This window comes from Mustela erminea, chromosome 4 (assembly GCF_009829155.1).
Source record: "Mustela erminea isolate mMusErm1 chromosome 4, mMusErm1.Pri, whole genome shotgun sequence".
Taxonomy (NCBI): domain Eukaryota; kingdom Metazoa; phylum Chordata; class Mammalia; order Carnivora; family Mustelidae; genus Mustela; species Mustela erminea.
In genome coordinates this window covers 67,217,799-67,240,096 of record NC_045617.1, presented here as the reverse complement: position 1 = coordinate 67,240,096, position 22,298 = coordinate 67,217,799, and the positions used below count along the sequence as shown (strand labels likewise).

Sequence of the window (22,298 nt, the reverse complement as noted above, 5' to 3'; positions counted from 1 at the left end):
CACCAAGAAAGTGATGGCCAGCTACAAACCAGGAGGGGGGCCTTCACCAACAACCAAATCTGCCAGCACCTTGATTTTGAACTTGCCAGCCTCTAGACTGTGAGAAATAAACCTTTGTTGTCTAAGCCATGGTCTTTGGTGATTTGTTATAGCAACCCAAACTGATTAAGACAAATGTCTCCCAGGTACACACCCAAGATAACTAAATCCTGAAATATAGTAGAAACCTGTTTCTAGGAAACTGTTCATTAATAATATTTATCTTTGTTAAGTCCTAACAAGATGGGCCAGGGTTCAGAAACAAGTCAGAGAGATCAGAAGCTGATGGTATTGTAGTATTTACTCTATCCGTCCATGTACAGGTCTCGTAAGCAGACCCGTCTATTCTTAATGCCAGAGGAAGGGCCAGCTCTGGTCATGCATAGTTTGGACTATGTGGCCTAGAGGTGTCCGTGAACAACCAATTATGACTCTGCATAGCAAACAGCAGAGTCAATAAGATTCCTTCTCTCATTCTAGAATTTGAAAGAGTCAATATCCAGAGGCTGATCTCACAGCCCACTGCACGGTGAGGAAACAGAGCTGCAGGAGAGGCCGGATCCGCCCTGTGCAAATCCAGTTATTCAATAACTGAGATTAAGCAGGCCAAACCCACCAGTCCCCGACCAGAAAGCAGCAGACAGAGGGAATATAGCTCAGTGACGTCAGGTGTAATCTCCTTAAAGACAGGGACAGTGTCTGTCTGTTCATTACTATTTCCCCAACATCTGGCATAGTTCTTTGTTCTTGGGAAAAACTAGCCACTTGATACATATCACCTGAATGAAGAGTTAATGACTTAACCGTACATCACCAGAGCAAGCTCTAAAGTGACCTTCTTTCTGGAAACACTGACACCAGAAACCAAAATTTGTCCATGAGATTCCTTCTTCTTCAGCATAACCTATGTCTTCTCATGTTCCCAAACTCCACTACTTCCTTTTATTTGAGCACATTTGTTTGGTCCTTGATCCTCGTAAACAACAACAAGACTTTGTGTGAGGGAGGAGGGAAGAAAGGGAGAAGGGGAGAGAAGGCTGAGAGAATAAAAGAAAGGTGTAAGAGGTGCACTTTACTTCGCTAAAGAGAGTTTTAGACTGGGTAAGAGGCTGCAAGCCAAGGAACTGCAACAACCTGTTCTAGAAAACTCTAGAGAGTTTGCGCAAGAGAAGTGTTTAAGCTTCGTCATTGGAATAGACTGGCTGTATAAAATAAGACAACCGTGTAGCTATCTCCCTGTAAATTGTTTATATTGTATTGAATGGGAGTACCTTGACTCCCATTCTCCTGCTTAATGAGTAAAGTGCTCAGGGAGGTTACTCTGGTGATAAAACACATGGTCCTTAAAGGAATAATCCACCCTCCTTCCCAGCTCATTGTTTCCTATTCCTCATTCTTTACTGAATGCCTCCCGGAGTGTGCCTTTAAGAAAATCTGAATGATTGATTTTTTTCTTCCATTTATAAAGAACTCAGGAATGATACAGAAGAAAATGTTATCCCAGTAAACTGCTTTCACAAAACAATATATTCTCTTGGGCAATAAGTATCTTTCGAGGTCTGGTTTACTCCAATCAATTGCTCTTAAATTATCCTCATGTGACAGATAATGGAAAACTAATCTTTCTGTTGAATACCAGCCCTGCACATTTCACAAAGGAGGTATGAGCCAAGCATACTTTCCACATTAGTAGAAACATCAGGTGGCCAGTATTATCTCCATCTTACTTCTAGTAATTTTATGTAAAATGTACCATAGCCGTAAGATGCTCTGATGGTCAAAAGCAATTTGTTAACATTCATAAGGGCAAAGAAGGAAGGAATAAAAAAATAAAATACTTACTTGGTCCTAGACCAATTGAAAAAGCAGCAACATAAACAAGCAAGCTGGCTAAGGAAAGCCATTTCAAGAAAGCTGGGACGTCCGCAGGGTCTGTGACTGTCTGGTATTCAGCTTGGCTCAGTCCAGCACTTGGAAAGGTCGTCACCCCTCTCTTATCCACATCATTTTTCGTGGGCATTAGGGAGTTTCTGGTGTGGGCAGTCATCCCCTTAAAGAGTTCTCTAAGAGAGTCATCACGGGCTGACAGATTTCCTGGCCCATAAAACACAGACTCATCCAGGGACTTGTTGATAGGGCTATGGCTTCTACAGATACTGGTGAAGTTCATGGGGATGTTGAGATTCACGATGCCCATGGTCACCAGTGAAGCTACCATCACCGAGGAGCCGATACAGAGGAAGGTTTTGCTCCCAATGTGGTCTACAAGGACAGTGGCAGGAATGGTGCTGATGACCTTGACGATTCCAACCCCCGTGGAGGCGAGACTGGCTGCCTCATTGCTTTGGAAACCAACAGACTTCAAAACAGTTGATGCATAGAATAGTATGTTTGGCTGACCAGTGACTTGCACAAAAAATACCAGTGTCAAGCCTATCATTATCCGGGTCCTCATGTTGTCCTTTGATCGAAACAGATCCCTAAATCTATACTGATACTCGTCTTTCAGGGAAGATTTTATTATAGTGAGTTCCTCCGATGTATCCGAGACGCCTCTCAACTTTCTGAGAACCTTGCTAGCAGCTTCCTCGTGTCCTTTCATCACCAGAAACCGGGGACTTGGAGGAAGAAAATACATTGCAATTGCCTGCAAAACTCCCAAGGGAATAACAAGGCCAAACATGTATTTCCATCCATGGGTAACACTGGCAAACACGTAGTTTGAAATGTAGGCGAAAAGTATGCCAGTGACAATCATCAGCTCATTCAGGGACACGAGAAAACCTCTTCTGTGTTGTGGAGCAATCTCTGCGATGTAAACGCACGTGGCAATCGAAGAGAGTGAAATGGAAACCCCTATAGCAATGCGGCCTATTATGAGAACTGTGTAAGATAAACTCAGGATCAAGACTAGGCTTCCGAGGCCAAGGAGGCAGGATGACAAGATGATGGCAGCCTTTCTTCCAGACCTGTCAATCAGGACCCCTCCAGTGAGGGAAGCCAGAAGGGCCCCGATGAGGAGGGAGCTCACAACCATTTCCTGCTCATGGCAGGTTAGGTTTAATAAGGTTCTTATCTGAAGAAGGGCCCCAGAGATGAGCCCAAGTTCATAACCCACCAGGAGGCCACTGACAGCAGCTGTGGCAGATGACAGGAGAGTAAACATGCCGCAACCTACAGGCAGAGAGAAGAGACAGAGAGGTCAATTCTGCACTGTTATTTTAAACACTTTATGTCTGAATGGAGACTTAACCTTATATAAGGAAGTTTCTCGGAGCACTGAGTAGAAACACACACATAAATATAATAATAAAAATAAGATAAATATATTAAAGTATATCAAAATAAATATATAATAATAAAATAATAAATATATAAGGAATGTATTAAAACATGTTATAATAAAATAATATATTAACAAAAATGATCAGATGTAAAAAGAAAAATCCTTTTCTTTCGTTTTTGGGAGGAGAGGGTATACATTTAGGAAGTCACTTCCTTCTGTTCGTGTTGCTGATGCTGTTTTTAGTTACTAGTAGAGAGCTATGCAAGATAAGCAGATGACAGATATGAAGACTGAGCAAACAAGAACACCATTTATTTCCTGCTTTGGCGTTGGATCAGAAATTCAGATAGCCCAATTCCTCAGATCCTGCTGCAGGCTGTCCTCTAAAGGCAAACCTCTGAGGCAGAGTAGAGAGGGTAGGACCCTCAAGAAGTGCTACAGGTGTCCCCTGGTATAACCTGGGGAAAAATGAAGCACAGCCTCCAGGAAACCTGACCTCATATCTCCTTGGCCACATCCGGCCACAATTGGCTCTTGCTAAAACATATGAGGATATTGGTCGTGTGTGCGTGCATGTGTGCCTTAACAAAGTTAAAGTTGCACCAGAAAGAAGAAAGAAATGGATGCAAGGGAGGGAACTAATAGCACCCATTACTTGTTCCGAATAAGGAGGCAGGGGAATGGAACTTAGCGGGAAGAAGAACAAAAGGGACTTCATATTGTTTTATAATTTAATGTTAAAAACTGAGGAAAAATAACAAAAGTTAAACAGTCATTAATTTTCAGAAAGAGGTATGTGGATGTCTGTTATATTTGTAACTTGTCAAGAAAGAAACAAAACGAAACAAAAACTAACCAACGGAAGAGCATTGCTGCAACAGGAAACAATAGTTTGCAAGGTGTAACACAGGAAAGCATGTTTCTGGAACTGTTGGACAGCCAGTACATCATATGTGGGGCACAGCAGCTTGGAGAGGTAAATAGGATCCACTACATTTGGAGAGGTGCAGAGGGGATGCTTCAGACAGGGCTCTGCAAGTCACAGTGACAACTTTTTATGGTTTTCCAAGTATAAAGGGGTTGATGCACACTGTGCGGTATGGGGGCATTGACTTCAGAGTTCCTTGCTGCTGGCTGCAGACTAGTTCTTCCAGGAGCAAGACTGATAACAAAGAGTAGTATGTTGCCTTAGAGTTAACAAGAGATGATGGTAGCTTAGACTTGGATGTTCAGAGTAGACCTGGAGACAAGTAGACAGATTCAAGGGAATTTGGAGGTAAAAATGACTACACTTGTTCATGAATTGGAGTTAGAATGTGAAGAGGTGGGTCAGAACCTAAGATGCCTCCATGGTTTGAGCTGTTGGCTGGGTGATTTTACAATGTTCAATACCCTGTGTACAGGCCTATATATTGTTCAGGGAAATATACTGACCAAAGGAAGACTGAGAAGACAACTGGTTATAAGTGGGGGTAAAAGAAGGAGTAGAAATCAGAAGATCTCTGTTTTAGATTTACTGAAATGTTTTTGTTGTTTTATCTATAAGACCTTCAGTTAAAAATGTCAATTCAGTGTGCCTGGGTGGGTTAGTCAGTCAAGCAGCTGCCTTCGGCTTAGGTCATGATCCCAGAGTCCTGGGACTGAGTCCCATATCAGGCTCTCTGCTCACCAGAGAGCCTGCTTCTCCCTCTCCCTCTCCCTGCTTGTGTTCTCTATCTCTCTGTCAAATACATAAATAAAATCTTTTTAAAAATGTCAATTCAGACTAATATACAGATTTGGAGTTTAAAAGTCAAGGCTGGTATGTATAGTATTTTTATATACCTAACAGTTCCCAATGCTAAAACTATGGACAATAGAAGGCCCTCAGTAAGTATTTCTTAATGGCTAATAACAGTATCATATTTCATTGATCTCCAGATACAGATTTTTTACATTTTGGGAACTCTGAAGTAGAGTTGTATCTTACCTTCAATGGCATCTTATAATTATAATTGCCAATCCTAATTTTATCTTTTAAGGTCTTAACAACTGTGATGGCATCTTGGACATGAAGAAAACCGAGCAATGAATACTGATCATTTACCATGTATCTGGTCTCTCTACAGCTGGCAATTAAATTGACACTGCACCCAGTTTTATAATCTAATGTTAGTACAGCAAATGTGTGATGCACACTCTGTGATTTTAAAACCCAGTTTTCTATTTAAAATTCTTTAAAAAAGAAAAAAAATATATATATATATTTTAAAAAAATAAATAAAATAAAAGTCAAGGCTGGAGATATGTATTTGGGATTCAGCAGCACGCATCTGGGATTTAAAATCATGGGAATGAATGAGATCACTTAGGGAGAATAAACAGAGGAGCAGGAGCAGGAGAAGCAGGACTAGGACTGGGACCTAGGGAATGCCAACATTTACAGGAGGAGAAAGCAGCAAGGGAGATGGAGAAGAAAAGACCTGAGATGTGCATAGACTGGAGTAGACATGTATGCGGGCACATTTTTATCATAGGCTGAGCAAGGGCCCTTTAACCCTGCCATTGTAGGGGGTTAGGAAAAAGAGCAGGTCAAATAAAGTTGGTCTGAATTTCCTCTCATAAGAAATATCCAACGCATTTTACATTTCCAGGATCCTGGGACATAGGTGACTTCAAAAAAATAATCTAAAAAAGATCGACTATGTAGAGGGAGGAACAAATAAAAATGCAAGAATCCACAATAATATAGAATTTAATTCATGAGCATAGTGAACACAAACCATTAAGTGAAAATTAAATCAGTGGTTTATCTAGTGAATTAGAAAACAAATATTTAGTACCAGTACACAGCAGACATTTTCCTAGGTATGGGAGGCATATCTGTAGCAACGAAAGAAACCAGATGTAGTTAGTAGTTGCCCCCCAAGAAACTTAACATTCTGGTGATATCTCTATTATCTATCATTTATTATGCACTGCTTTAATCTTTACTTGTAAAATGACTTGAAAGCACTCTCTTATAGGTTCATTCATGTCCTAAATTTCCACATATTTTCCCCATTGTGGTCTTAATATCCTCATATTTCACTATACACAAACACACATAGACACACACACCAAAATTAGTGCTAAAACAACATATTTGTGTGGTAGCACAAGGAGAATCGGGTCAAATTCTCACATTTGGATAAGAATATCCTATTACTTGGTATCTCTACTTGTCATTCATTTTATCTCTGTTTGCCATATTGATTAGCTTCTATGTGTTTGGGCAATTGGTCACCGATATTCAGATTAAAGAAATAAGTAACATCGGAGAATGAAACACTTAAAAGGTAGTTTGAGGGAGGCAACCCAGGAGGGGATTTTGAGTGACACAGGGCAGCATGGGGATACAGAGTCCAGGACAGGGCAGAACAGATGCTGGAGCCGCTTGAATAGCAGAAGACTGTCCTTGCCACTCTGTCCTTCTGCTTCACCTTCCTAGTTTTCCCACTTTGCTGGGTGGGAAATAGGGTTTCCTACCAAAAGAAAGACCCGTTGAGATACAAGATCCCTTCCTTTGATGCTCTATCATTCTCCTTCAGACAGAGTCTGAGGTAGTGAATTGAGGAGGAGTGGGTGTGAGGCAAGGGGCAAGTCACAAGCCTACTTCTTGTATTGTGGGGGAAATGCTCCTGACAGGGGAGAGACCCTGCTTCTTTGTCCATTTTCGGGACTCAGGTTCATATGCCTTGTTCTTTCTGTCCGTGTTCACGGGACACTGCCGAATTGGGATGTGTGCAAAGGGTCTGGAACCCATTCTGGTTTGTCAATGTCCCTCTGGAGACCCAGCAGCTAAGAGTTTTAAAAATATAATAAATTATCATGCACAAGGATGAGAACCTTTCAAAATATGATAATAAAAATTCTTTTAAAATATGGTAATAAAATTTTAAAAAAATATAATAAAGTTATTTCTATATGAATTACTAAAAATTATTTTTATAAAATTACAAGTTCTAAAATAATTTTACATAACACATCTATCGATCGATCGATCAATCTATCTAGGGAGTTGGCCTTTAAAAGCCTAAAAATGTACACTAAGACATTCTTTGGCCTTATTCCCACACAAGGGGCCTACCAACATGCGTTATATGCCACAGAATTAGGCTAAGGTCTTCACTGTCTGCATCTTATTTGAGGGGTTTGTCTTCCTTGTGATCTGCTTTAAGGGATACCGACCAAAACAACTTCCACTCATCTCGATACTGCTACTTAGTACTGCCGATGTTCCTGTACACGTTTCACGATGCCCATTTGGGATTTTGAATTCCAGCAGCTTGTAGAAGGTTAGTGCCTAATGCTCCTGGGATTGTGGCCCTGTGCCAACGTGGGACTTCCACCACAGGACAATTTCCTGGAGTTATTTGATCATATAAAGACAATGAAGAGAAACATAAAAAGTGGGCTTTTTTTCCTCTACCTACTTTTGGTTGATGATGATAAAAGCAAGGCATTATCCCATGGGCATCAGAAAGCAGGAATCTCTTTTCCAAGAGATCTGGGCACGAACAATGAAAGAACATGTGGCAGGAAGGTGGGCTTTATGTTTGCCTGAACACTGATGGGAGAGTTTAGGCGGCTCGCTGTGCCCAGAAAAAGCAGCCAGAGCTAAAGGAGAGGGCAGGACAAGGAATTCCAATGAATGTCTTTTCAAAGAACATCCAGCCATGAAGTCAAACACTTTGCACTTTACGTTCTTGGTGAAATTGAGCATCTCTCTCCGTTTTGTTCGTGGTCTTGCTTCACAGGGGCCCTTCCTTCATTCATTTTCCCCAAAAGGGCCACAGAGACGTCTCTGCCTTTTTCAGACATCACAGAAACCACATGCAAGTGGCACCCGCCGTCCCTTGGCTCGTGCCTCCCCCTGCGTCTGGCTGCTTTGCCGGAAGACCAGCAGTGTGCCTTCTGGTGTCATGAGGATTCTATAACAAGGTAAGAAGGTAAAACCGCTCACAGGAGAGGCACTCACAAGCAAGGTGCTTCACACGAACGCCCGAGACCCACACGGAAGACACAGAGGGCAGGAGCCTCTGCTGCCTTGGCGAGGTCACAAAGGCTGCATTGTCTGCTGTTCACGGTGACTCACAGGAAGCCACGTTCTAACTGGCTCATGCACGAGACACTCAGTTTTCCATAATATTTGAGTTGCTGCTGGCTCTCTGCTTTCCTTTCTTCCCTGTACACTGACTATAGCCTATGCGCATAAAGGACACACAGTGAACACCTGCCTGCTCACCAAGCCCTACCACACCCGGCAGAGCGTGCGAGCGCAAGTCCTTCTGGCAGGCAGCCAAGGGATTAGACCACTTGGCCCCATGCCAAGGTCTCAGAAATGGAGAAGACCCCCTACTTCATGGCTTGCTCAAGAAAAACTTGCAGTGACCCCCAAATGGCCTTGCAGACGTGGTCTCCCCCTTTCTCCACTCCTTCTGAGTATCTTTCATCCCAACTCGTCTTTCAAGAGTCATCTCAAGTGCTATCTCTCCCAGTAAAGTCACCCAGTTCTGCCTTATTCTGCAGCCTCACCCTTAAGCCCTGGGTGGTCCTCCTGACCAAAGAGTATGTTTCTAGGGCGCCTGTCATTCAAGGTGCTCATTTATTTATTCATTTGTCTTCTGTTCAACCGAAAGTCCTTAAAGCCAAAAACTCCGCTTTCTTTATCTCTGTATTCTCATCTCTGGTCTTTGGCACAAGGTAAATAAATACTCAGTGAATGTTCCTTGAGTGATTGCATAAATGAATGAATGATAACAGCACTCCAGAATACGGATCCTTGGTCCTCTCCTCCCAAGTTCCTGTCAGTAGACTAAAAGATGAATGCGGAATATTCTGGAACAATGAGCATATACAACTCTGTATTTACACAAATACTTAGCGTCTGAGCAGCACAGCATTAGCATTTCTATAAAGCTTTCAGCACTGTTATTAGCCTGTTAATACAGCACCGATGTAGAGACCATAAATTGTTTCATTATCGCTCATATATTTCTGCTTTATGAAATAGCAGCCCTGTGCACGGCCTTGTTCTCTAGATGTTCAGACTGTATGCAGCAGGCCCATCCGGGACTCAGTTTTGCAGGCCCCACAGTGGTCTCCAGGCACCAGCTCTTCAGCCCAACCTCACCACTTGCTGTTTCTGGAAAATGCCATGCACTTTCCGGGGCTTGTGCTTCTCTGGGAGCTGCTCCCCCTCATGGCATGTCTCTCCCCTAACTTCGGAGCTTAGGGAGATCTGAGTCATCTCTGAAGATACAGTCTGAAACTCCCCTTCTCTGCAAAACCTTTCCAGACGGCCTCTCTTTGGTTAGCATTGCTCTCTCTCCTCTCCCTTGCCTTTCCTCCTGTGGCCTCACAGTACCCTGCATTTTATTCAGTTATGCCAGTCACTTTAGATCCGGAGCGCCTTGAGAGTAGGAGTATCACCCTCAAGGGACCCACACAGGGCCTGACACAAGAGCTCGTTAGGCTTACTGGATGTCACATGGAGGAGCACTGGCTTGACCAGAGAGAGCTCCCGCAGACCCATGAGAGCTGAGCTGGTTCCAACAGCGGCCAAAAAGGTCCCAGATGCTGCCTCTCAGCCCCAGGCCATGTGTGGGCCCCCCTGTGGTGGCAAACACTGGGCTCTAGCCTTCTTCTAACCCCTCTCCCCCTCCTCGGGCCCCCTAATCCTCTTTAGCATACAATGAAACTCAGCCCAGTGGAAAATTTGGCCTCCCTCTACACCTGCTAGGGTCTGACCTTTCTAAAACAGAAGGATAGGAACTTTGCTTTCTTTTTCATTTTTCAAATCTCAGATTTGATTCAGTAGGACTTGTATGGACACACTTTCCGGAAACCAATCTTCTCTGACTTCTGTGGTCTGGGCAGGTGCACAGAGGGGACACTGCTTACGTGGGCTTCTTCGTCTGTCCCTGGCTCTTGCTCCCCTTATTTGTTTATGATAATTATGTAGGTGTTCATCGTATATATTCATCTCATTTCCGGTCTCCATCTTCTTGTGCTCTCTATGTACACCTAGAGGAGTATCTCCCATTTATCCTCCGTGTCACAGATTCCAGATAATTCTACGCCTGCGGTTTTTCTCGTCCTCACACTCCTTAAAGTTTCGGAAGGGTCTGTCTGCACCTCCAACCTCAGCGCCGTCATCACCTCAATTTATTCTCATTGTCAGACATTGTCCTAATCTCTTTTTTCAGAGTCCACTTTTACAAAATTACAGAGAACAGAAATCAGATGCTTTCCAAAACTTACGAATGGTCCCTTAAAAAAGAAATCTCAAAATGCATCCCTTCCTTGCCTTTGTTTTTAAAATGGACTTGCCAATGGCCAGATTTGCTGCCTTTTCTTTACCCAGCCCCCAGAGCAGTTATGATATTTTTGACTGTGAGAAACCAAAACCTAAAAAACAAGGATTAAAAACATTATGGCATTTACGGTTTAATTAGTGAGAATACCAAGTTGAGTTTGGTGTTTCCAAGGATTCACACTCTATCCATCCTTCTGTTCCTGCCTCCTCAGAGGATTGGCTTTTGTCCCCGATTTGCCACCATATGTGCAAGGTGGCTGCTGCAGCTCCACGCATAAAAAGCCAAAGTCAAAGGCAGGTGACAATGGAAGAAGGCATGGGGCAAGGCCTTTTTGCTTTTATCAGGGAGGAAACTGTCTAGAAGTACCGCGGAAGATGATGGATTTCAGGATATGCTACCCCTAAAACGTACCTTGGCTTATTGAGTATTTTAAGCTGAAGGAGTTTGAGAAAATAGCAGAAGCAGGAGGATCCCTCTGACCTTCCCCCTGCCCTTCTTCCTGGAAGCAGGTAGTAAACCCTCACATGAGAGATGCCCTCCCTACACCCAGAGGAAAGGAGCAATCTTATCTCTGAAGACACAGAGAGACCACGAAGGATCTGAACAAACATGCCTTGCCAAGCGTCTCCTAGCTTCCTATGCTTAACCTCATACAGCTTGACCTGCCATGTTACTCCATGCCTGTCCACTCATCATCAGACCGAGTGTACACACACTTAGCTGTTTCTTACAGTTTTTATTTCCTAGTGGAGGTTCCCATGACGTGCAGAACCTACATTAAATACATTTGGATGCTTTTCTCTCTAATCTGTCTTTGGCAGCTTCATTTTCAGACCCAGCTGAAGACTCACCCAAACGTCTCATTGGCCAGAACCAGTGGGTTCCATGGTCCATCTTGGCAAGAGAGAATGAGATGCAAGCGTTGGAATATTTTAGTTCCGCAGCTAGGAAAGGCCGAAAATGAGAAGGGAGTGAGAGTGAGTGGGTTTTTAGTGTCTGACGCACCTCATTCTAGCCACTACTTCCCTCTTAGCTAGGCCAGGAGGTGCAATGTTGATGAGGGAGCAGAAGGCCAGCTGAGGGCCAAGTGTGAGCTGACACCCCATGGCCCCAGATGGGATCTGTGTGACATTCCTCAGACACTCCTGGCTGCCCTAAAATTAAGGGAAGGAAGGGGGGGGGAACAAACAAACCAAATGGTTAACTACTAAAGATCACAGTCCAAAAAAGACAGAAGCCTCTATCAGTTTACAAAGTGTCTTAGTGATTTACAAGAAAACTGTATTCTTATCCATAACCTAACTTCCAGAAGGAAACTCCCAACTATCTTCAAGTTAATGCTTAACTTGACAATGGCAAGGCCTCCAGTGTCTCGTAGGTCATCTTCAGCATACATAAGTTCATTAGAAAACCTCCCTTTTCTTTGCATCCCCAACTCCCAAGTCTACAATCGGTCACCCCTCATGACCCAGATGCAGCAGCTCTTTCTGCCCCCGGGTCCTGTCCCCGTGCTTTAATAAAACCACCTTTTTGCACCAAAGATGTCTCAAGAACTCTTTCTTGGCTGTCAACTCCGGACCTCACCAACATTCAAAACTACATTGCAGCTGCTAGCCAAATTTCTGATGTCTGTTAGTTATTCTTCTGGTGTGACTCCATTGGATTGAGGAAGGAATTTTTTGGCTTCCAGTTTTTAGGCCCCTGACTAGGAATAAGAGGTATCATTCCTGCTTGGTTTAAAGGGGCCCATAGTCCTTCGCTTGTCAAAACAAGTACCTGCCAAACTACAACTTCTGGAAGGCACCATTCCAGTGGCTCCTCCGGGCTTTGTCCCTTCTTAACACTGATTTCATGTCCCTGAATTCAATAAGCCACTGTCCTTCCTACCTGACCGGAGGTGCGGACATCTTGGAAACTAGTTCCTGAGAGAGAAAGAGAAGGAACGGTAACAAGATGGCTGGGAAGATCAGGCTGTGGAGCAAAACTTCGACCCTCTGCCAGCGCGGCTCCAGGGGTCTGTGGAGATGACTGCCCTTTAGCTGGTTCCTGAAAAGTCTTTCAATTAGGGATGCCCCGTGCGAGTTTGTGCAAAGCTAAAATTTCACTGCCTTTTATGAATTAAGTCCATGCCTGCATCTTATTTAGGGTTAAATCCTAACTCACTGATGACTATATCTGGCTTTCATGCTTTTGCGATTTTGCATCTCTTTCCATCTTTTCCATGTTTTTATGGATATTTTTAACAGACAGTTGGGGTGGGGGGATGAATGAGGCAAACAAACCAGCAGACAATCTTACCTAGAGACCTCGGAGGTTTCCTGGGCGGGGCTCTCAATGTGTGCAAGCTGGGGTGAGCTAGGGACCTTGGAGGATTAATAAAATATTTAAAAAGGGTCTTCATCCCATCAATGATTAGTGGATGTTGGAAAGAAAATAGTAACACACGTACCTGAACTTTAAGATTTCAGATGTATGCAGACATGATGAAAAATTAAAAAAAAAAAAAAAAAAGGCAAAGGTCCCCTGATTTCACAGTAAGTTTCTGTCAGCCCATATTTTCAAATCAATAAATATAAAACTTCAAAGACTATGATGTGAGTATTTAAAGTTGTTGAAGGAGTTGTTAAAGGAGTCTACGTACTTGAAAATGACAGCGAATTACCCTTAGTGCATTTAAAATTTTTAAATTAGGGAAATACAATGGGAAGAAACAAATAAGATTGTAAACCCTATAGATGCAAAACTCTGAGGAAGGGCTCTTTATTTACCAAACGTAAATACCTGGATGGCTCTCTTGGTGTTAAGGGAGAGGAGCATGGGACACATTGATGATACACAGGTGGACTATGGGAAAGGGAGAGAACAAAAAAAGTCAAGAGGTTTCATATAATATAAAGGACAAATTCTGATGTGTGTGTGAGAGAGAGAGAGACAGACAGACAGAAAGAAACAGAGAGAGCAAGAGAAAGAGAGTTCAAGAAAGAATGGAGAAGAATGTCCAGAAAGAGGAAAAATGGAAGAAAAAGAACGGACACGTTGTCGGGTTTTGGGGACTGGGGGGCTGTAAAGCCACATAAGGAAACAACAGGGTCACAGCCATATGTGTTTTACATATGTCAGTTTACAAGAAATTTCCTACGGTGGATTTGACAGGAGAATTTTAATGGGCCCATCAAATATTTAATTGTCCTATAGCGATCCACAAAGAGCTCCTATGAATGGGATTTGAGAATGGGAAGGAAAAGGGGCGGTGATTGACACGTGGATCAGAGCAATGACATGAGGAAAGGACTCGCTGCACAAGGTGAAAGTTAACAATCAGTAGAGGCGGGAAGTTGGCACAAAAAGTGATCAGAAGGATCACAAGGCTCCTAAGGGAGACAGTGTGAGTTTGAGGATGGGCAGAGAGGGGTGGGGAGCAAGGAGGCATGTGGATCTAACCTTAGAGGGGCTGGAGCTCTGTCTGTTGAAATATTAAAAGAATGGTGACCCCAGGAAGCGGATTTCAACATGCAGGTGAGGCTCTCTGGGGCTCCCTAATCCTGTCCCCACTGTGATCACGTGGGGAGACTGGCTTGGTTTCTCTAAATTGATAGAGCCTCTTCCGAAGAATCCTTCCTCTCGTGATGCTTAGCACGAAGGTTTCCTGATATGGTCCCTGCTTACATCTTCAGATTCCTCTGCCATACTCTGGCCCTTGGATGAACTCTGTGCTCTCGTCATACAGAAATATCCGTAGGTCCCTGAATGTGCCATTCTCTCTTCTGAGAACTGGCGCACAAGCTATTTTCTCTGCTTCTAATGCTCTCTGCAAATGCATTGACCTCAGTTATGCTTTCTTAACTCAGCTTCGCTCTCCTATCTCCCAGAATCTGTTAAAAGCTGGTAGAGCTGCCCACCCCACCCCCCACCTGGGTCCTAGCAGAGTATCATTCATCCGGCTACCTTCTCCATCGTGGGCTCCCCGATCTCTTTTCTCTCTCCACCAGTTGGTAATAAGCATCTACATCACATGATTGTCTCTTATTCACCACTGGACCTAGGGTCTAGCATCATATCTGAGTTTTAGTGGACTCAACATTGGCTAAGCAATCATCTTGTAATTACTTAGATTCTTATCTTTCTGATGAGGTGGAAAAATCTGTAACCATGGGTAAGGTTTTCTGTGTCCTTTTTCACTCTGAAGTATCCAGCTCACTTAGTCTTGCTGAAGGAAAATGTTCTTTAGTTTAGCTGAACAAACCCTTAATCCATTTACCCATGTAACGATGAAGGATGGACCACGGGCCGGCACTGTGTTGGGCACAGATGGTGAGAGGTTCATCTGGATAAATAGTGCAATCGGCACGGTGGTCACCGCGAGCACTGCGCTGAGAGATTTCCTACCTTATATCTGGATTTGATGGCTCAAGATGGTGCTTCCTTGTCCTACGTGCTTGTGACCCCTGATGGAAATACAGAGGAAAGACGTAGTTCCTACTTCTCATGAGTTGCCCAAACTCACAGTACCTTCGGTCAGAACTCCTATAGGTACCAGAATATATAATTTACCCAGAAACCCATAACCTTATAGCCAAAGACATGTTGCATGGAAAATTAGGGAAGTAGCTATAATAAAAAGCAATAAAGTTCTGAAGGGAGTGTAACAGAGACCCCAAATCCCAGATCAGATCCCAGAACAGAGCAGGAAGTAGAGACATCAGTGCTGGACGGTATTAATGGTCAGGTGGGCAAAACCCTGGACTGGATTTTAGGATACTGAGACTCTGGCACACGTTACCCATGCTTCCTGGAGAGCATCCCTTTCTTCCCCCTTGGAGGTGCCTGGGCTGAAGGGTGAAGGTACAGTCAGGAGTCAGAGTGCCTGACAAGTTACCAGCTAGTTTGTGACATGTCCCCTAACCTTTCTGTTCCTCTGTGTCCTCACTCCCAAGATGTAGATAACAACATTACCAACTTCATAAAGTTGTTACGAGAATCCATGAGAATGAAAACTGCGTTGGGTATGGTAATGTTTGCTGTTATTCTCTTAGCCTCAGTTTGCTTATCTGTGAACTGGGGATAATATCTCATTGAGGTTGTTGCAAAGATAAGAAGCGATAATAGTAATAGAAGCCTTTGACCCACAATAATCGTACCATAAAGATTTGTTTAGCCTGAATCTGTGGGGTAAAATCGCCATAACACGGAAGTAAAACTTGGAAACAGTCTCCCTTACTGATAGTGCAGGAAGTAAAATGATACCTTGATCCCAGCATAACAGTTATGCCTTTCCATAAATTCTTGAATTCCTTCATTTTTGGCAGTACCTACATAATTAGGCTTACCTCGTGAAAAATTCTTCCCGTAATTTTGCCTTGGGGTTTCAACAATTTTGTTTCCCAGTGGAATTGAAATATTTCATTAGTTTGGGAATGCTCTCTCACCTTACAAATTGATCTTAATCACAACTTTTCTCTCCATTCGTAAAAGTCTTGCACATCTGAGGCTGAAATATCATTTCGGGCAGGTTTCTAAATTAGCACTGCACATTGTTACTAACTCCGACTTCCACAAAGTGTGGAAGCAGGTACAGGCAGGAGCATAACATTTTGAAGCAAATAATATGGATGTAACCAACAGCCCCCAGACCCTCATTATGCCAGGCAGACCTGAGTCATGAGTGTTCCTGAGAAAGAATTACTTCCAGGGGAAGCACCAGATAACAGCTTCAAGGTGAGTTACACTTGATTTACTCCAGCTAAAAAATACTCCTGGGGTGCCTGGATGGCTCAGTGGGTTAAAGCCTCTGCCTTCAGCTCAGGTCATAATCCCAGGGTCTTGGGATGGAGGCCCACATCGGGCTCTCTGCTCAGCAGGAAACCTGCTTCTCTTCCTCTCTCTCTCTGCCTGCCTCTCTGCCTACTTGTGATCTCTGTCTGTCAAATAAATAAATAAAATCTTTGAAAAAAAAAATTCCTAAAAGTCAAACAAAGGATGGCATTTTTCTCCCTCGTATTTTGGCAGAACAATATAATGTGAGAAATTGTTCAGAAAAGAATGAACGCTACTAAAACTAAAATTATGTGATCATTTATCTGAGTCTTATTAGTACTTCTACTAAATTGTATAAAATATTAGTATATCACCAAGGCATAGCCGTTTAGCAAATGCATAAATGACTGTTCTTGTGACATAGGAGGTTAAAATGATACCAATGAGCCAAAACAAACCAAACATAAATTGAAAAGAACCCTATGAATTCATGATTTACTACAAAGATTATGTATTTGACTCCAAGTTTCAGCTGGGAAATATCTGGGATGATTTCAAGTTTTGCCTTTAACAGAGACTGGGTACTTTCTGAAGGAAGATGGATGAGAAAATATCTTTATTTGGAGTTTGGTCAGATAGCTCCTTGGGAAGAAGTCTATGTCGACTTTCCCCCTTCCTCCCCTCCAAAATTCGGTGTCTTTTTACATGGCTTTCATCCCCTATTTTATTCAATAATTCATTTTCTTGGGGAAGACTGTGCATGAGAAGAAAAATGAACTAGGGAGCCCCAACTCTGGATCTTTAAGAATCGCATACAACTGGTGCTTTCCCACCCAATCTGCGTAAAGAGCCATTTCAATGCTTAGAGGCACAAGCCAACTGCACACTAATGGAGGGCCACTGGGAGCTCTTAGAACATTTCACACCCTTAGGCTAAGTATTACCTAGGTTCCTACTATTGAAAAAATTCTACCTACAAAACCATATTCAAGAACTATTTTTGAATGAAAAATAGAATCCCACATATCTACAGCAATTAAAAATAACATTTTAAAATTGGCCAATTCACCTTTGATTTCCACATGTCAGTTGAAGTTTCCTTAGGCAGCTCCAGGGCGGAGTCATTCTTTGTTGGGACTGGTTGTTCTTTTTGCTTGTTTAACCAGCCAGTAGAAGATTCAGCCCACTAAAAAGTACCCCGTTGAAAATTCACAAACATCGTAAGTAAAGGGCTACCACTAGACCTGTTCCTGGGATCTCAGAGACCTTGGCTCCTGACAGCAATCCTACCAGAAAGAAGGGTGATATTACAAATGTTTAACAGCTGGGAAAGGGGCACTTACCTATTGGAACAGACATGAGCTGTAAAACCAGCTCGGGCACACTGGTGCCTACTGATTAATTTCAGTCCCACCAGGTCAGCCACATTGCATAAAGGCTCTGTCAGTGTCTGTCAGGCCTTGCCACCAGCCGACTCCCACCAATGCGTGTCTGCTGCGCAGTGGCCCCTGGGAGCTAGTCTGTGGCAAGTGGCAACCTCTCTGCCCTCTCTAGGTCAGACTGATCTCCAGAGGAAACAAGAGCCCCGCTGTGTGAGCGACACTCCACCCAGTGTTTGTGGTGAAACACCGTGCCGCCATGTTTGTTAGAGCCTTCTCTCTTTCTAGATCTTGGAGAAGCCCCCTGCTGGAGACTCACAGTCACAAAAAGCCTCAAATTAAGACTTTTGATGTCATTTCCAAGTGATGTGTTATGCACAATCATAGAGAAAAGTTGACTGAAGAGAGGTGGTTATCTTTAAATCTGGTCTTACTTTCGGACAAAAGAGTCTACAGCACCTCATAGATTCACATGTCTATAAATCCTGGCCCTCCCTTGGCAATATCAAGCTTCATACAATGACTTTTTGTTGTTATCAGCCATTAATTTATTAAATACGTGTGTTTTTAAAACACAATAATTTTTGTCAGAGGTTTTGTCATTCTTTGATACATGGAAAGCCTGGAGGAATGGTAATGGCTAAGGCCCTGGGTCTTCCCAAAATGACTGGTTCATTGTTAGAACTGTTCCTCTCACAACCAAGGCTCTGTTATGAGGTCAAGCCAGTTGGTCTGACTTACTCTTCTCTGGGGATGAGCTTGCTTCTAAAAGTCTCCTCAGCTTTCTGAAAAGTAGACTTCCTATGGGGCTGCCTAAAGAAGCCTGAGAAAACTAGGCCTGACTGAATTCAAGGAGGCCTGGTTTAGGTTAACCATGGGACTCCAAGACTCAGTGGGAGCATAGTAAGAATGCCCTGACCTCTTTAAGCATGGCCTGCATGAACAGAGAGGTGATGGACTTGTGGTTTGCTAATGTGGTCCACCCAGGAGTCTGCTCGGGGATACAAGGGGTGAGAAGGGAGCAGGAAGCCACCGGCCTCAAGTTTTTCCTTTCTCTACCTCCCCTCTTATCTCCAGAGAAGCGACATGATGACTTCTCTTACATATCGATCACCTATTCAGCTTCTCCTTTATCAAAAGGAGTTTCACAGATTTAAACAAGTCTGAGAAAAATGCCTTTGAACACTCATCTGATTAGCCCAAGGATGCATTTCTTATGTCTCAGGCTGTGGCATTTTGGATTGAGAAGGGTCTGAGGAGGATGGAGCCCAGCCCTTTCGGCTGGGTCAGTGAGTCCAGTTCTAGTGACCTGAATTCCAGTGCATTAGACAGCTGGATCTAACGTGCTGAGAACCTGCATTCATACAATGAATATTGTTCTTGGTTTCAGAACATTGGGGCAGTTGCTGCTGGGGTAGAGGGGGCCTTAAGGAAATCATCCCCTCAGCCAGTCATTCGAAACATGAAATTAGAAGAGCCTGGGAGACCCATCTCCTGAGATGGAAGAGCAGGCATCTGGCCTCCCGAGCCAGAAACACCACACTCAGTTGTGCACCAGCACTGAGTGAACTCAAGCCAACTGCACATCTTCGCTCTCTTGTGTGAGATGTTCTGGTACTGCACTTTTCCAATAACATGTATGTTAGGGTAGGCACCAGGATTGAGCTCAACCCTTCCTATGAAGTCAATTATAACATGTCTGTAGATTATAAACTAAAAAATTTACTGAAAATATATGCACTTTGTGTCATAATTTCTTGAAAATGAATTTAAGTTCATTACCTTCTAATCACTGGAAAAAAGCATTCTCACCAGCTGAAGGAGGGATGGCCAAACAAGATCTGCCAACACTCCTCATTGGGCAGAAAAGCATTTGGATGTGCAATCATGGAGTTTGGGAATTTTTTGTTTGTTTGTTTTTCGGTCTCTCGAATGACTTAATTATCTTCCCCTGGGTTGTATGACTAGTTCCTCCTTGTGCTTTAATTTTCCCATCTAGGAATATACAAAAACTTCAATCGTCAAAGGTAGGATTAGAATGATTATTATTGAGCATATTTAAATACTCTGAATTTCCTGGATATAACTATGAAAGTTTGAAATATAAAGACGTCAAAAGAGGTATCTGGCAAGCATTATTGTATGACGCCTCAACATCTTCATAAAACAGACTAAAGTATCATCCCAAACCACACAGCGAGCCTGCACTATGAATTCGGTAGACATATAATTGCCTTTGGGGACCAAGAGATGTGTCAGACAACTTGGGAAAATTGACAAGTGACACTAAAATATATGTATTCATCTAAATGTAAACTATAGCACAAATCAGTTGTATTTATTTAAGATTTAGGGGAAACATTTCGGCTTCCTTTTCTATATAACAGAGATTCATTTAGAATTAAATTTTAAAAATAACTTACGGTACTTACCCACTTATCATTTCTTTAGAACACAAACACTTGTACTTTAAATTCATTTTGTGAATATATTCAATCTTTCCAAACACACATACTTGTGACCTTATTTCAGGATACTTGTGCACTTGCACAATTTAACCTATTAAGAGTACACCATGCTTTCAAAGCTGTATCAAAATTAAATAGTACATTTTTTTAATTGTTGCTGCCGAGGCCCCCTCAGGACAAAGTTTCTTTTCTTCTTTGTGACATTATCACGACTATTTAGTGAACTCTTTTGTTGATTTGGCCACCTCAGCAAACACTGCAGCTCAGTCTTTCAGGAACTCAGAGAGAACATTGCGATTCTTTCCCTGAACCCTCAAATACAAGCTTCCCTGGGCTGCTCTGAGACTAATGAGCCAGAGAACGCATGTGGAGGAAGGGGCAGCTCTGCTTCAGAGAGGGACTCAGCCATCCTGAAGGACGACCCCAGACCTTCATTCTTGACCAGAAGTGGGAAAGCAGGAGAAAAGCTGAGCAGGGAGCAGGGAAGGGAGGGCCGATAGCTTCTCATTGCCGAGGACCCAGTCCACGCCTCCAACAGAGGGGTCGTGGATTCAAATCCAAGATCAGACAAACCCAGGGTGCAAACATAACTTTATAGATCCACTGCAAGGTGAAAGGTAGGTGCCTTTTGTATCGTTTAGTGTTCTGGATTATTCATGAAATTCCAATCTCTGGCCTGGGAACCTATCGAATGGTGAAGGGGAGAAGAGCTGAGGAAAACCTTAGAGAGAGAATTATTTGTGTTTGTTTCTATTCCTATCATGATTGGTTTCTATTCCTTTGGGAACCAACTGGAAGAGTAGGAAAGGACAGCCAAGAGCTTGCAGCGTGTTTGTGGGATTTGTCAACGTGGAGGTGAAGAACAGCATTCCGCAGAGCCAAGATCACTGAAATGAATTAAAACTTTTTCAGATTTCACCTCAGAAAGGAAAGAGTATTAAAGGCACCTCAGTTTGAAAGGCCTGTTGGAAAGAGAGCAGGAGCAAATCAAGCAGCGGTTTCAGGCTTGAATTCATTACAAAGTCTTCTTCACAAACGGAGGCTGGGAGCGTGAAAAAGAAAGTTGTGTTCATTAATTACGTAACTAATACTTATGTGAAGCCTCCTGAAAACACTGATGTAAAACACGGGGTTTCTAAATGTCCACTTGTTACAGGTTGCCCATTTGGGCCAATAAATGAAAAAGTGTGTGCGTGTGTGTGCGTGTGTGTGTGTTTACACACGGGACTCTCTGGTGGGTCAGTTTTCCCAAAATGTAAGCGTTCTCCACTCAGCCAATACAACCGATGGATCCATCCCGCCAGGAGTGGGACCTGGATCATCACACTTCAGCTCCTTGTCATTCCTGCTCCCACCGGATCCTGTCCCCTTCTCTCCACGCACCTCGCCGGCTCACGTGTGCGCACACACACGCACACACACACACACACACACACGCAAGCGAGAGCCGAGTACCGCCGCCGGCCCGTGCCTCGCTTTACCTCTGGCCCAGGGAGGATGCCGGCTGCCGCTGGCTGCGCCGCTGCCCTCGGTCTCGGCTGCTGTCCTCCCGGGGCTCAGCAGCCCGGGGCCCTCGCTGTTTTCAACAGGTACCATGGTCGCGAAGAAGTTACAGGCGCCCCCGCGGCCCCGAGCCACCCGGGCTGCCTGCTCTGACGGCAGTGGTCACTTTCCCCATGGTCGCCTGCTAAAGAAGGGTGAAAAAAAAAAAAAAAAAAAACCAGTGTGATTTGTAACCAACTTTGTTTCTATTTCCGAAGGCTTTGCCCTTTTCGGTGACACGGGCTGTTGCTATTTCAGGCAGCCTATCACAGGCAGTGGGAGGGCCGGGCTCCGAGGATTGTTTTCGCCTTCAGATGCCGGGCTGGAAGCAAGGGGTTAAAAGGCTTGGGGAAGGCGCTCAGACCCAGTGTTTGGCCAAGAGCTTGGGGTGGGGGGTTGGGGTGGCGGGGGACACTCTTGTGTAACTACACCTTTGAAAAGAGAAATATGCAGCTTGAAAGGGAATCAGGAGAGTGACGGGCCCAGAACG

At 43.6% G+C, this 22,298-nt stretch overlaps 1 protein-coding gene across 8 annotated transcripts in view; it reads right to left on the bottom strand.

The window, feature by feature from the left end:
- SLC2A12 (solute carrier family 2 member 12) overlaps positions 1-22,042 on the bottom strand; it is a 53,709-nt gene extending 31,667 nt beyond the window's left edge. For 5 of the 8 annotated variants that reach the window (XM_032339465.1, XM_032339458.1, XM_032339464.1 and 2 more), the window contains exons 1-2: positions 21,748-22,042; positions 1,882-3,213 (exon numbers count right to left, since the gene is read on the bottom strand). In XM_032339465.1, the coding sequence (XP_032195356.1) occupies positions 1,882-3,213; positions 21,748-21,862 (1,447 nt within the window). In that variant the 5' untranslated portion in view covers positions 21,863-22,042. Of the gene's footprint in view, positions 1-1,881; positions 3,214-8,309; positions 8,396-21,747 lie in introns of those variants that run through there. The other 3 variants (XM_032339459.1, XM_032339460.1, XM_032339461.1) reach the window with 3 other exon arrangements.
- Between the last annotated feature and the right edge of the window lie 256 nt (positions 22,043-22,298).